Source organism: Tenebrio molitor, chromosome 1 (genome assembly GCF_963966145.1).
Source record: "Tenebrio molitor chromosome 1, icTenMoli1.1, whole genome shotgun sequence".
NCBI classification, from domain to species: Eukaryota; Metazoa; Arthropoda; class Insecta; order Coleoptera; family Tenebrionidae; genus Tenebrio; species Tenebrio molitor.
In genome coordinates, this window is record NC_091046.1 from 7,593,820 (window position 1) to 7,606,691 (window position 12,872).

At 32.8% G+C, this 12,872-nt stretch overlaps 1 protein-coding gene across 2 annotated transcripts in view; it reads right to left on the bottom strand.

The window, feature by feature from the left end:
- Nucleotides 1-12,864, bottom strand: part of Pka-R1 (protein kinase, cAMP-dependent, regulatory subunit type 1) — a 38,567-nt gene extending 25,703 nt beyond the window's left edge. Inside the window, exon 1 of one of the 2 annotated variants that reach the window (XM_069050130.1) lies at nucleotides 12,553-12,864. In XM_069050130.1, coding sequence (XP_068906231.1) covers nucleotides 12,553-12,717 — 165 coding nt within the window. In that variant the 5' untranslated portion in view covers nucleotides 12,718-12,864. Of the gene's footprint in view, nucleotides 1-8,113; nucleotides 8,203-12,552 lie in introns of those variants that run through there. The other variant, XM_069050145.1, reaches the window with a different exon arrangement.
- Nucleotides 12,865-12,872: the final 8 nt, after the last annotated feature.

Consider the following 12,872-nt stretch of genomic DNA (forward strand, 5'->3'; position numbering starts at 1 on the left):
TGTATTGTTACCTTCACGATAAAACTGTTAAAAACGTAAAATAAATAATCTGACAGAGTTTATAATACATGTTGCGATTGTAGAAAGCATGTTTAAAAAAAAAACTGTTACGATGCAACAATAACGACATAAAGTAATACTTATGTATATTTTTGTAACACGAGTGTGACTGCCAAACAATTACATTTAATTTTACGTTACATTGTAGATTTACACTGTACCTTTGTTTAAAGACGATGTATGTGATAGTAAATAGTGTAAGGACAATTTTATTACAACGCTTTCGCATTAATTTTTGTAATAAACTTAGATAAAGACTTCAGTAAATTAAATACCCTGATCCAAAGAATTATTCAAAAAAAGATTTACTCCAAAATAATAACGTGCGATAAATTAAAAAAAAAAAAAATCGAGTTACCTGGATTGTGATGCTTTGATTGGTTCAAACCACCATTTTCGCCTACTCTAATTTTTTGTTTTATTTGATCGCACGGTACTTATAAAAGTACAACTTGCTCAACATTATTTGTAGAATTAATTTGTAACACCGATAGAAACTTTTTGTAATCATTCTACACATTTTAAGAAAGTAATATTAGCTTAAAGTGTTAAACTCTATTAACATCCAGATTTTCCACAAAAAAAGTATTATTGTACACAATTCTTTTTGTTCAGACATTTCTTTTTTTAGAATCACTCTTTTTGAAATTCATGTTTCACGAAATTAGATGTATATTTTTTGATCTTACTAACTACACATCACAATTGGGGTAAACGTGGTCTTCATCCAAGGCGTTGCGATTATATCACGACGACGCCAGACGTCGGAGGAACGGCGAGGGGCCTTTAGACTTGTGCTGGGTTTACACAGTCTGGCAATTTGCGCGAATCGATCTGACCATCCCAAATTGTTCATATAATCGTGCGTAAACAGAAATTTGGGCTTTATGTAAACCAAAAAATTATACCTCTACTGAATTTGTTCTTGTTTGAAAAATAACTGCAGTCCGTGCAGATAACCGAATGAGTAAACGTTGTTCTGATCAAATCCATTCGTATTTGTACGGTTTTTGCATGTTTGATGTGAATATTACGTGTCAAAATTCATTGAGCGTCAACGTTGCGAAAACGCAACATTTTATAAGCAATTTTTTACATATGGCGTTACCGATCCAGTAAAAATGTTTATTGGTTGTTTATACAGATTTGAGTTGTTAATATTTATATCTTAATAAAAATATGTTCAACCAAACTGGGTGTGTAAACGGGTGTAAAAATGTCTACAAATTTTGCCCAGATTTACTGCACTAACATTTGCGCAAATTATCTGAGTGTGTAAACCCAGCATTAGGCCAGTTCCTTAAGCCCTGAACCAATGTGGTTGTATCAACGTCGCGCCTGTATTGACTTAAGCATATTGTCAAATTATCAGGACACAAAAGATTTTTTACTTAAATGAAAACCAACTTTGCAAGTTCGTTCGGTGGAATAAATTATAAGACCTCAGGCATTATGTGCAGAGAATCCTCTTACCAAGAGATTATTTTCAAGCTGCGACTAGAGACAAAGGTTATAAAGTTACAAGTTCCTCGTATTTATTTTCTTATCTGCATTACATACATGTTTTCTAGTTATTTAATAACTTCGAATTATTAAACATGTCCATTTTCAACTTTACTGATTTTTACAAGTATTCTGAATCAGGGTGATTACACTGTTTGAAAAATTCAGAAACATTAGACCTAAGAATTAAAAATGTAAATGATTCAGTTGGCAACACGATACTTCTCACTTACAAGATAATTACTGGTGTTTAATCAGATTAAAAACTTTCAAATAAACTGAAACTACGTAACAGGAAACTTTATTGTACTACCACTGACTTTTGCGTACGTACAACACAAATAAAATGTCGTCTCGCCTTTTACGATATGAAGAGAAACAGGAATATTGATTTTCACGAGTATTAATTACTGTATTTTCGCAAAGTTCGCACTCAAAGCAGTAATCAGATAAAAGCTTCTTTCGGCGTGCTGGAAGTTCAACGAAGTTGCAAAGTTATATTATTGGCAGGTTAATTATTTTGAACCGAGGAAAAAAATCCTTGTATAAACATACCGGGCGCATAACGAATAGATTACATTTGAAAAACAAGCAAGTTCGCACATTGCTAGAATGTTCAAATAACTAAAAAAGCTTACTAGGAAAACGGCGGAAAAAGAAGCTGAAGGACATGCATAATTGTGGCAAATTAACGACAAACTCGAAAGAAAGTCTGCGTTTGAAAAATTACTGTGGGGGATAAACTGATTAAATTTAATTGAACCACCTACAGCTCCGCTGAATAATTACAGTCATTAATTTGCAGATTAAAGATTTTCTGTCTTTCTGTTTCGGTAGCAAGTTTGCGACGAAAGCTTCTGACTTGTCCCGTCAGCCGCTAAATTTCGACTCGAATAAAGCATCTGCACCGAACTAGAGAGCAATTTTTCTTCTTTGAAGTCAGGATTAATAAATTCACTCAATGTTACGCAACATTTCAAAAGCTGAGATTCCCCCAATTGCAGAACCCTCTTCGCCCTGAGATATATACTAACAAGATAATCTCCACAGAATTTTTCATCTCAACAATATGTACTTAAACCAACTTCGACTACTTAAACCGACTTCGTTAAAAGGAATGGGTAATAATTAAAATTTACGTTTGCCAAATTTACACTTAAAAATTAATTCTTTTAGTCTGTTGGTTGTGAAAAAAAGTTTATGACTCCTGGAAATATGTATATGTATTCAATAATATGGTGACAGAGCACTCGCTTCACATGGCACAATATTTATAACAATTTTATTATGTTAGTATAAGTTAGCCTGTTTTATTACTTATCAATGATAAAATTATACAGTTACATGCTTTTCAACGCCATCTCTAGCCTTGCATACGTATGTACGAGTCTAATTCTCATTTAGCACACCCACACATCATCGCCACGTTAGTATTTCTTTCAAGACAATGAACAGCAATAATTACTAATGCCCTCGTTAAGTCAACGTGGGACTGTTAATCTTTTACAAGAGAATTACCTTTTCTTCTCGCCCTAAATACGTGTAGGAGTACTTACAACAAAAAGTCGCTACTTTATCAGCCCTACAAGAAATGTTAAAAGTGTTAAAACCAGTGGCAGCATTTAATAAATGATAAACTTGTTAAAGTATGTAGGTAATAATAAACGAGTAAGTTTAGATTTAACCATTATAAATTTACAATACGCAACCGAAATTACATTACATTCGACCATTTCCAGATAACCTAACTAAATAAACAAAGTTGTTAGAAACAACTAGAGAGGTGGAACAAATCCGTTTAATCCATTTATACCTTTTGTTTTCGGTAGGTTGGTAGGCGTACACTCAGAATTACTTAGTGTTGTGCTTTTTCTCTGTTCCATTTACATGAAATAATTTATTCCAAGTTGAACATTAGTTTAGTTACAAGACCTAAGTTTATAATCATCTACTGGACCTAATCACCATACATCGTATAGAATATTTGCGATAAAATCCGTTTTTAATTAAAAAAAAAGGTGTAATCTTAAATTTCCGATGTACGAAATGGCCAAATAATCTATATACAGGGTGTTTTCGAAGTTGAGGAGTTCCTTTTAACATGTGATGGTATACGTTGTTCTAAAGAGTTTTAGCCAAAATCACCTTTGTAAAATGTGTACGGCAATGAAGTAAATTTTTTTTAAATTTTTGAAACCGGTCGCGCTGATTTGTTAGAAATTAGAATTAACAAAACGAATCAAATGAGCATGGACGTTAATCAAAAATACTGTCAGAGTTGTCATTTAATTAGTCGGAATGGCTTATCATTACGAAAATAACGAGCTCACAGATATGTTGCTAATGTATGGGCAATGTTATCAGAATGCAACATATCTGCGGCGTCCAGAGTACGCAGAGCTATTTCCAGAAAGACACCATCCTGGGCCACGTCAGTTATTAATCTAGTACAGTGGAGAAATAGACAGGACCGGACTCAAAATTTTATAAAACAATAAAAATATACATTCAATTATCTCCGTTAATACAAACATTTTACTAAGAAGATTCAGGCTAAAATTCTTAAAAATAATGTATAGTACCTCGTGTTACAAGGAACGCCTCAACTTCGAAAACACCCTGTATATAAAACTGAAGGTCTGTTTGTATATTTTGTATGCAAATCTACAGTTTTACTCCGATCTTGATGAAATTTTGTACACTTGATCTTCAAAACAAGAAGAAATTTACTGTCTACTTTAATTTTACAAAAACCAACCCCTACAACTATTTTAAACCTTGTTAAGAAAAAAAGAAGGTTTTTTCGAGTTGGAAATACCCTCACCTTCGCCGCTTCACCCCTATTTCATCCTCTGAGTATATCGTCACCTTCGCCGCTTGACACTCACAAAAAGCAACCCCTATTATCATTTTTAAGCCTGTTAAGCACAAAAAAAGTTTTTTCGAGTTGGAAATGACGTTTGCATGATATGTTCAGGTGTCATAGTTACATTTGGTTGTTTATAAAAGTAGCAATTTCGCAAAATGTGTTTGAATAATTGTGTTTTACCGGAAGATGTCTTAAATGAAGCAGAACAAGCTTCAAATAGCTTAATACCGGAAAAATCAAAAGGCAGGTATCTGAAATCTAACGAGACAATCAAACAATAGGAAGATCTAAATAAGGTTACAATTGAAAATAAAAGTGTTATGTTGGCGTATTTTCATGAATTGGTAAGTGATCATAGTGTTAGTTTCTTATCGTATTGATCTTTTTGTTTATATAGTCAAAGAAAAAAGTAGTCTACAGTAAAGTTTTAATTATTCTTCGTAAAAAGACAAACTTCATATTGAAATTGCTGCGTTTATCACAATACATGAAAGTAGAAACATAATTTTAAAACATTCTGAAATGTGCGGGCAAAGCCGCGGGTAAAAGCTAGTTTTTTATAAAATAAAATAAATGTGAAATTTGCCTTTGATAGCGTTTTATTACCAAAGTAATAAAGCAATCCGGATTTTTTCTTACAATCTCACCTACAGGACAATGTCGATTCTGATTATACAAAAGTTGGCATTTAAATTAGAATAATAACCGAATAAATCGACATTTAACATCTACGAATAAAGTAGTAGCTTTTTATGGTGGTATTTTAAAATGCCGCATTTTTATTTATGGTGGTATTTTAAAATGCCGGAAATCATCAAACGGTGGTCAAGTTTCATTTACAAGGGTCTCCAATAAGTCGTCGGCACCTTACAAATCCAGGACCGTACCGCCAGTTATGATTTACAGTTTGTTGTTTGCGGTAAGCGACCATTGTCAGTCAAGAATAATGATCCATCGAGGGTCGTCGTAATAAATTACTCACATTTTGGCACCAAAAATTATTAAATGTCAATTAATTTGAAATCAATGACTCCTTCATAATTTTTAATATCAGAAAAGAGTTCTCTGTAGTATTTTCTTTCAATACAGGGAGTCAATAAAAAAAATAAGTAATTTTATGTTTTTAATTTTTTAGCGTCCTGGTGCCGTTTGGAGCGTCTGTTTGAAAAAATAAAAAATTCATATTGTAATACTTTCAGTGCAGATTATTAACCCCAAAATTCAAATTTCTAAGATGATTAGAAATATGGTTTATTTAGAATATTCTATACGATGGACCACCCTGTATACGTGCAGTTATAAACCAATAATAAATGTTCATTTTTTGCTAACAATCACTTTGTTGCCGCTGCAAATTATGTCCTGACGTTTTCGCTTACAACAGCCACATTCAACATATGTAGTATTAATTAATCGGTCTGCTTAAAAATTACTTCAAAATTTTAGTCGCATAAATCAAATCAAATTAAGTTAAGAATACATTTACTAATGTTACCGCTCGTAAATGACAGCAATTAATATTGGACCATTTGGGATTCGCATTTAATTATTAACAAGATTCAAGACACAGTCGTTTACATTACGCCGATTAATGTTGCTCCAGTTGCAATGTTAATGATCTGTAATCTGAAGAGAATTATTAAACACTCCAATTTAGAAGCAAACACTTGCTGTCACTTACACATACATAATTTAAAATGTGATATATCTTGATACGTCTGAATGTCAGAAGGAAAAAAGATAGATAGAAAAATAGAGTAAACCCCAAAAATCCCAGTTAAGTTGAAAAGATGTGTGAAAATGTGAAATATAAACAATACGTCGCATCGTTTCGGACTTTAGTAGGTTTTCATCGGGAGAAATAAAAACACGAAACACGATTTCTTCTCGAGGGGTGATTTTTTTAAGTTGAATATGTACTTGAAAACGACACCAACATACCTATTGTACATATTTTTAAAGATCCATGTGACAAATTAGTAAAATTGTAGGTACCCATTAAACTAATTAATTAACCCTAATAGAGTTCAGTACAGGTCAGCATTAATAATACGTAATACAACACGGTGTAATGGACACGGTAATAATCGTATTTAATAGGTATTGATCAAAGTTCGCTATAAATGTTAAAATGGAAGATAAATAACAATTATTGTCGTTGTTTGGATATTCATTAATCATTAGCTTCATTAATTACGATTCTGTTTGAATTTTTTTCAAAAAACATAATTCTGTTAAATTCGGTTATATCAAAGTTTTGACATATGCGTTTATTTTTCTGGAACACCGCTAACCCACTGTTTATTATCTAAACGATTTATTGCTGTTTTTTCCTTTGTCTTTGAAAAATGCGAACTACAATAAATAACGTCTGAGGGAGGCATTTCTAAATTCTATCGGAAAATGGGGAGAAAAACAGAATTCCGTCCAGCAACAGCTGGACACGTTAAAATTTTAGGTACGAATCCGCTTCGCTATTTGGAGAATATTTTACAACTTTTATAAGAGGAATAATTAAGAAAATTCAACTTGTTACAAAGCGTGATTAACAAAACAGGAGATAAGGGGCGGCCATGGAAAACAAAATTTCTGAAACCGTGCGACGTAACTTAATAAACTGTCACTTGTCAATTTTGACAGTTACGTGAAATTTATTTAAACAATGATTTTCACTCGAAAACATAAAATATTTATGACAGAACCAATTTTTCAAGACTGGGTTTACCATACACAACTTTATTTGTTGGAGTTTCGGCAAAACCTCTCTTCATTGTGGTTCATGGTTAACCTAGACTCGCGTTTTCAGAAGTTTTGATTTTCATAACCGCCCCTTATTTCTCTTTTTGCTGATCATATTACATCACAGTGAACACATTTGGGTAATTTCTTTGTTCATTAACAGACATTCATTTGCAACCTTTGCAACCGTAACCAATTTTTAAATCAATTTCTTAATTTAATAATAGCAACAAAAACTATATCTGGTATCAATCTGTTTAAAGGATATTTCGGTAGCAAAAAATGTAATACAAGCAGACTCCGGGTATTATCCGCACACATATTAACAAAGGATCAACGTTAACCACTTTTAATTAAAAAGATATTCGGGTATTTTTGTAGATTAACAAATTTTGCAAAGACAAAAGTAATTTTATGGATGCATTCTCTGAAGGTTTAACGAAGTAAAATATATACATATTTTAAAGTTCCAATGTTAACAATTGTATTAAATTTTTTTATTTGTTTTATTTTACGTTCATTACAGCAAAATAGTGATGAATAATAATAAATGGCTACTTCAGTGGTGACAATGAAATTAACACAGCTACATCTGTTCGTCATTCTCTTCTTCCCATTACGATTTTTAAAGTCTTCCAAAAAAAGTTACATTCCCTTGCATCGTTATTTGCAGCCAAGTTTTTCTTTGCAAAATTTACGAAAAATTCTGGTTCTGTGTGGACCCACGTGCCCCTTTAAATTTTTATTCATCTAAAATATCAATAATTGAATGCGCAAGTCTGGCCCAGAAGAGGAATGCGTTCAACACTTTTCATTATTCTTGTTTATTTCACATTTGGGACAATGTCCGGGAAAAATCGCCAACGCCAACATTACGTGCCGACCGTTCCGGTCTACACCGTGGGGTTGATGGTCAGTGTCATGCAGTAAAAATGCACTTACCACCGACAATGTCAACATCATCGCAGTGGTCGAGGGGGATGCGTACACGACCTTGGCCACGATAGACCACAAACGTGCTTTCAGCAACACCGACTGTGCCCGAATGCAGGTCGCTAGGCGACGTGCGCTCCGTCAGAATCCTTTAGTGACGTCATCAGGATAACACTTTAAAGGGGTGTGGTGTAACAACTATAGATCTTCATTGTTTAGGACGGCCGAAAAGGACAAATAATGCATTGCCATTAATACGGCGACAGCAAAAAGGACTGATCGATCACTCCTTCGGTTTCGCTCCGATTTTTGCCACCCTCATCGGGTCCTAATGTATCACACTCCCATTACTTATTCGTGACTTCGATGATTTTCTGGTTTCATACGGGAAGTGTTACTCCCAACACCATTTCTGAAGAAACTTAAGAAGTCTTGGGAAATATAAAATGTCCTCTATTCCACTGAAGTAACGGACAATGGAATACAAAAGAAAAATTCATGTTCACCACAAAATTCTATTAAAGATACATCAAAAACTCCAATGTTGGGATGAAAAGCGCTTCGCTGTTTTTATAAAACAATGATTTCATACCAACAGAAAAAATTCAATTACTTTATTTTTCCCGCACTGTATTATCAAAGTTGGAATAATTAAAAGAGAGCTTTCACGTGATTTCTGCTTCGTTATGTAAATAAATCCGAACATACAAATGACATAAAAGCGTGCGTGAAATACTTTCATGTAGTTAATAGTGTACATGAACGTTAAAAATATTTATGTCGCGTCCTACCTAAAAAAAATTTGGTCTCCACCCAAAATGTAGATTACACAATGAAAAAAAATCTAATTAAATAGCGTAAGGTGACGAGTTAAAATTGTCGATCATGTAATTCTTTAGAGTAATGTTTCAGCATTTAGCACATACAAGTCTCGATTCATTTGAGGAGATAAACGTACTGGACAATCAAAAAGAGTTTAATTTAGTTCATCACGTTTGAAATTAATTTGGAAAAGTCCAGATTAGATAGTGGGATTGTTTAATAGAAAATATGTAGTCTGTCTCGATTCTAAATTTCCACCAACACTGCATTCTACAATGGCCGGCAATAAAAATTAGCCATCACTTTTGTGTTACGTCAAAATCCAAATGTGTAATTAATGCTTTTATGCTATTACAAAAATGGCCCTTTGATGGTAAACGTCAAATTCGCCTGTCAACTCTGTCAAAGTTGACAACCGGAAATGCGTTTACATTACAGTGGTACCAAAATCATTCAAATTTTCATTGCTACCAACAGATTCAGTCATTCTTGATCACGTTGTATTTATATTTTGCCAACATAATTCAACAGGTGGTGGAAATTTAGAATTGAGACAGACTATGATTAATATTAAAATAAAACTAAGAATAGTACAGGGTGTCTCAAAATTCGCGAATTACAAATTCAGAGCGTTGTAGGGGATCACTTCAGTAGTCCAAATATGGAAATTAAAAAAAAAATTGGGACTCTCCCCACAAAGATACATTGGTCTGAAGGTGCACTCTTTGAAGTGCGTTTTCTTCAAATACAAGCTGAAAAGTTCAGTGTTTATTGTTATTTATGGTGTAGATGATTGTGGAAAATAATAACGTAAAACAATTTTTGTAAAAATAGCTTTACTTTGGAGTAAAAAAATCTTAAATTTTTGTAATTTTTCTTAAAAATGGAACAGCAACGTAGCTAGAATAGTATTTGGTGACTGTGGATATGAAGGCTGCTATGTATTGAACAAAATTAAAGTGCTTATATCTTCTTCAGGGAGAGCGAATTTTTTTTTCTAAGTATTTTTCGAGCTCCACTGAGTTCTTCCCTACCACGCTCTGAATTCGGAATTCGCGAATTTTGAGACACCTGTATAATAAAAATAAATAAAAAATAGTAACATAAAAATTAAAGCATCCACCTATCTCAACTGTTCCGATTGTCCGACTTTATTTTGAATTCAAACATGCGTGGATTGCAACGAAAATTTAAATTTCAAAGGGCCGGTTGCACCAACGCCAGTTAAAGTTAACTGTAGGTTAAAATGCTTCGTTACTTTATTTACCTTTTATTATAACAAAGTTTTTGTATATTTTAATCTGCAGTTAAATTTAACTCACGTTGGTGTAACCGGCCCTTAGATATCAATTGCATCTATGGAATTAAATAGATGATGAAAAACTTATCGTTTTATAACTAGGACACTGAAAATACATTTAACAAAAGAAAATTTTCATTCATTACGATATTAAAAATTCTCACACAAAAACAATGAATCGACAGGCTCCATTCTTTTTTAGACAACGAAGCGTATTTTGTCAGAACTGTTTACAACTTGTAAAATACATTTAAGAGAGTTTCAACTAGCAACGAAACGAACGTAAAAAAAAGAACAGTTTTTGCTGTTGCCAAAAAAATAAACCGCTGTTCGAAAAATATGAAAGATGATGATTGAGTCGTCTAAAGAATTGTGTGGAGTATCTTGGGCTGCTACGGTAACATGTTGTACATTGGGAACACCTCTTGTGGCTGGGCGCCCCATGATTGTGCAGATGCTCGAAAGTAATAATGCGTCCAATGATATAATACACCAAAACTCTAAAAAAATATGAGAAAGTCATCTCCAAACTGTGTTTCTTTTTTCGCAAAGTCTACATCCATTGCAGCTGTTGCTTTGGGGTTTTGGGAATCGATACACAATTGATGCAGAGTGTTTCCCAAAGATGTTTGAAATTGTACTTTATACTGTTCTAAAGATGATGGTTTTACACTACGACAATGTTTCATCTCATATTACGCTTCAAACGATGCACTTTTTGGAGACCTCCGAAATAAAATTACTACAACACTCGCCTCACAATTCTGACCAGTCACCTTGCAATTTCTTTTTGTCGTCCAAATTTTGTGATTTTCAAGTTCTGATTTCCATCAAGCCGTTGAAACTTTCAAAAACCCATTGTCTGAACTAACTCAAAAAGGGTGGAATTTTTGTTTTGAACTGCACGGTGGACACTTTGAAAAACAAAACAAAAATGTTTTTTGAAAAATATGATTTGTTTCATCATATTGCAGAAAGTTTCGCTGCAACCTACGCTAGTAAGATGAAATTATACCACAAAATAAAAGAAAAACACTGTACAAAGCAATATCTTGATTGTCGGTGTAGTAATTGCTCCGTACTTTTGATAGACAAACAAGTATGAAAATTTACCACTTTGATTTTTGATAAAGAATACCGATTCACGTAAATTGCATAGATTCACATTTCCGTAAAAGATTAATAATAAAATAGTAACTATGTTGGGGTCATATAAATTACACACATTAAACAGCGATTAATGTTGTTAATGATTTAAAAAATAAAGTGACCCCGCAAATATCTATATTAGAAAAAATAAAGCATGCCAATGAAATTATTCCGTCAGCACGTATCATCGGGACCCGAGTACTAATTTAAGAATTCTCGTTAAAATATAACTCAAAAATTCTTGCCGTGTACTTGAAACCGTTTTCAGATAAATAACTACGTCCCCAATTTTCTCATCCACATTCCTAAAATTTTAACAAACCTTCACAACATAAATAAATAATAGAATTTTAACATAATTTTCCCAACACTTTTGATATAATGCCGTACAGGATTCGTTACGTCGCTTAAAATTTAACTTTGATGGAAAATATATTAACACAAAGGTAAAGTGTACTACTGATTACATACATACATTTTTTACGCTCACGTTTAAGTATAAACAATAGAAAAGAAAAATGAAGTTAGAAACTTCGATAGTATTGTCTTCATTTGCAGATAAAGATGTACAAATTCATACACATACTTGGTATTAATCATTAATGGAATTATTTACAAAGGAGTCTACACTTATGAAAATACATAATTTATTGCAATACAGTGCTTCATTAAAAAAGACATTGTTACTATGTATTAGCTCTTTGGATCAACAATAATATAAAATAAACACAATGAAAAATATGCGGAGTTTTTGAACATCTAAAACAACACTTACAGCTTATTTATAATTTGGTGCTTATTAGGAAAAAGTTATCTAAGTTATGCGTACCTATAACATGCTGTATTTTTTCAAATAGTAGTAATTTTCATGAATAACAAACATGTCAAGACTCCAAATTGAAATAATTTGTGCAATTCAACTTCATTAATGTTTTAGGCAAATAGTTACATGCAGCCTCTGCACGAAGTATATGTTCATACCTAAAATGTCAGTACACACCTAAACATTAATAAAACTCATACTGTAATTGAAGATGTTCGTATCATTTAAGGATAAACATACTAGTTCTGGTTTGTTAAGAGTAATTGTAAAGTAAGCCTGGATACTGGATATAAGCTGGCGATCGTATCCAGGCCGTCAAAACTAGGGTTAAAAGTAATAGTCTTGGCTACTCACCCGTTCCAACTTTTGAAAATGTTCTCTCAAAAACGAGATGGGATTGGTTGGACGGTTTACACATAATTGAACAATACAATCTTTAAGAATTTGTTGGATATTGTGAGTTTGAACGTAAGCTTCACATTCACGTAAGGATTGTTCTTCATCTACGTTTGCTGCCATTTTAAACACTTAAATTGAGATACGCTACAGTCGTATTAACAATGTTTGAATTGCACTTCACAAATCTTTTGAAAACGTTGTTAATATTAATAAAAAGAACAGAACGTGAGTTGACAGTTGTTGCTATTTTTATTTTTGTTTCTTTACCATGAGAC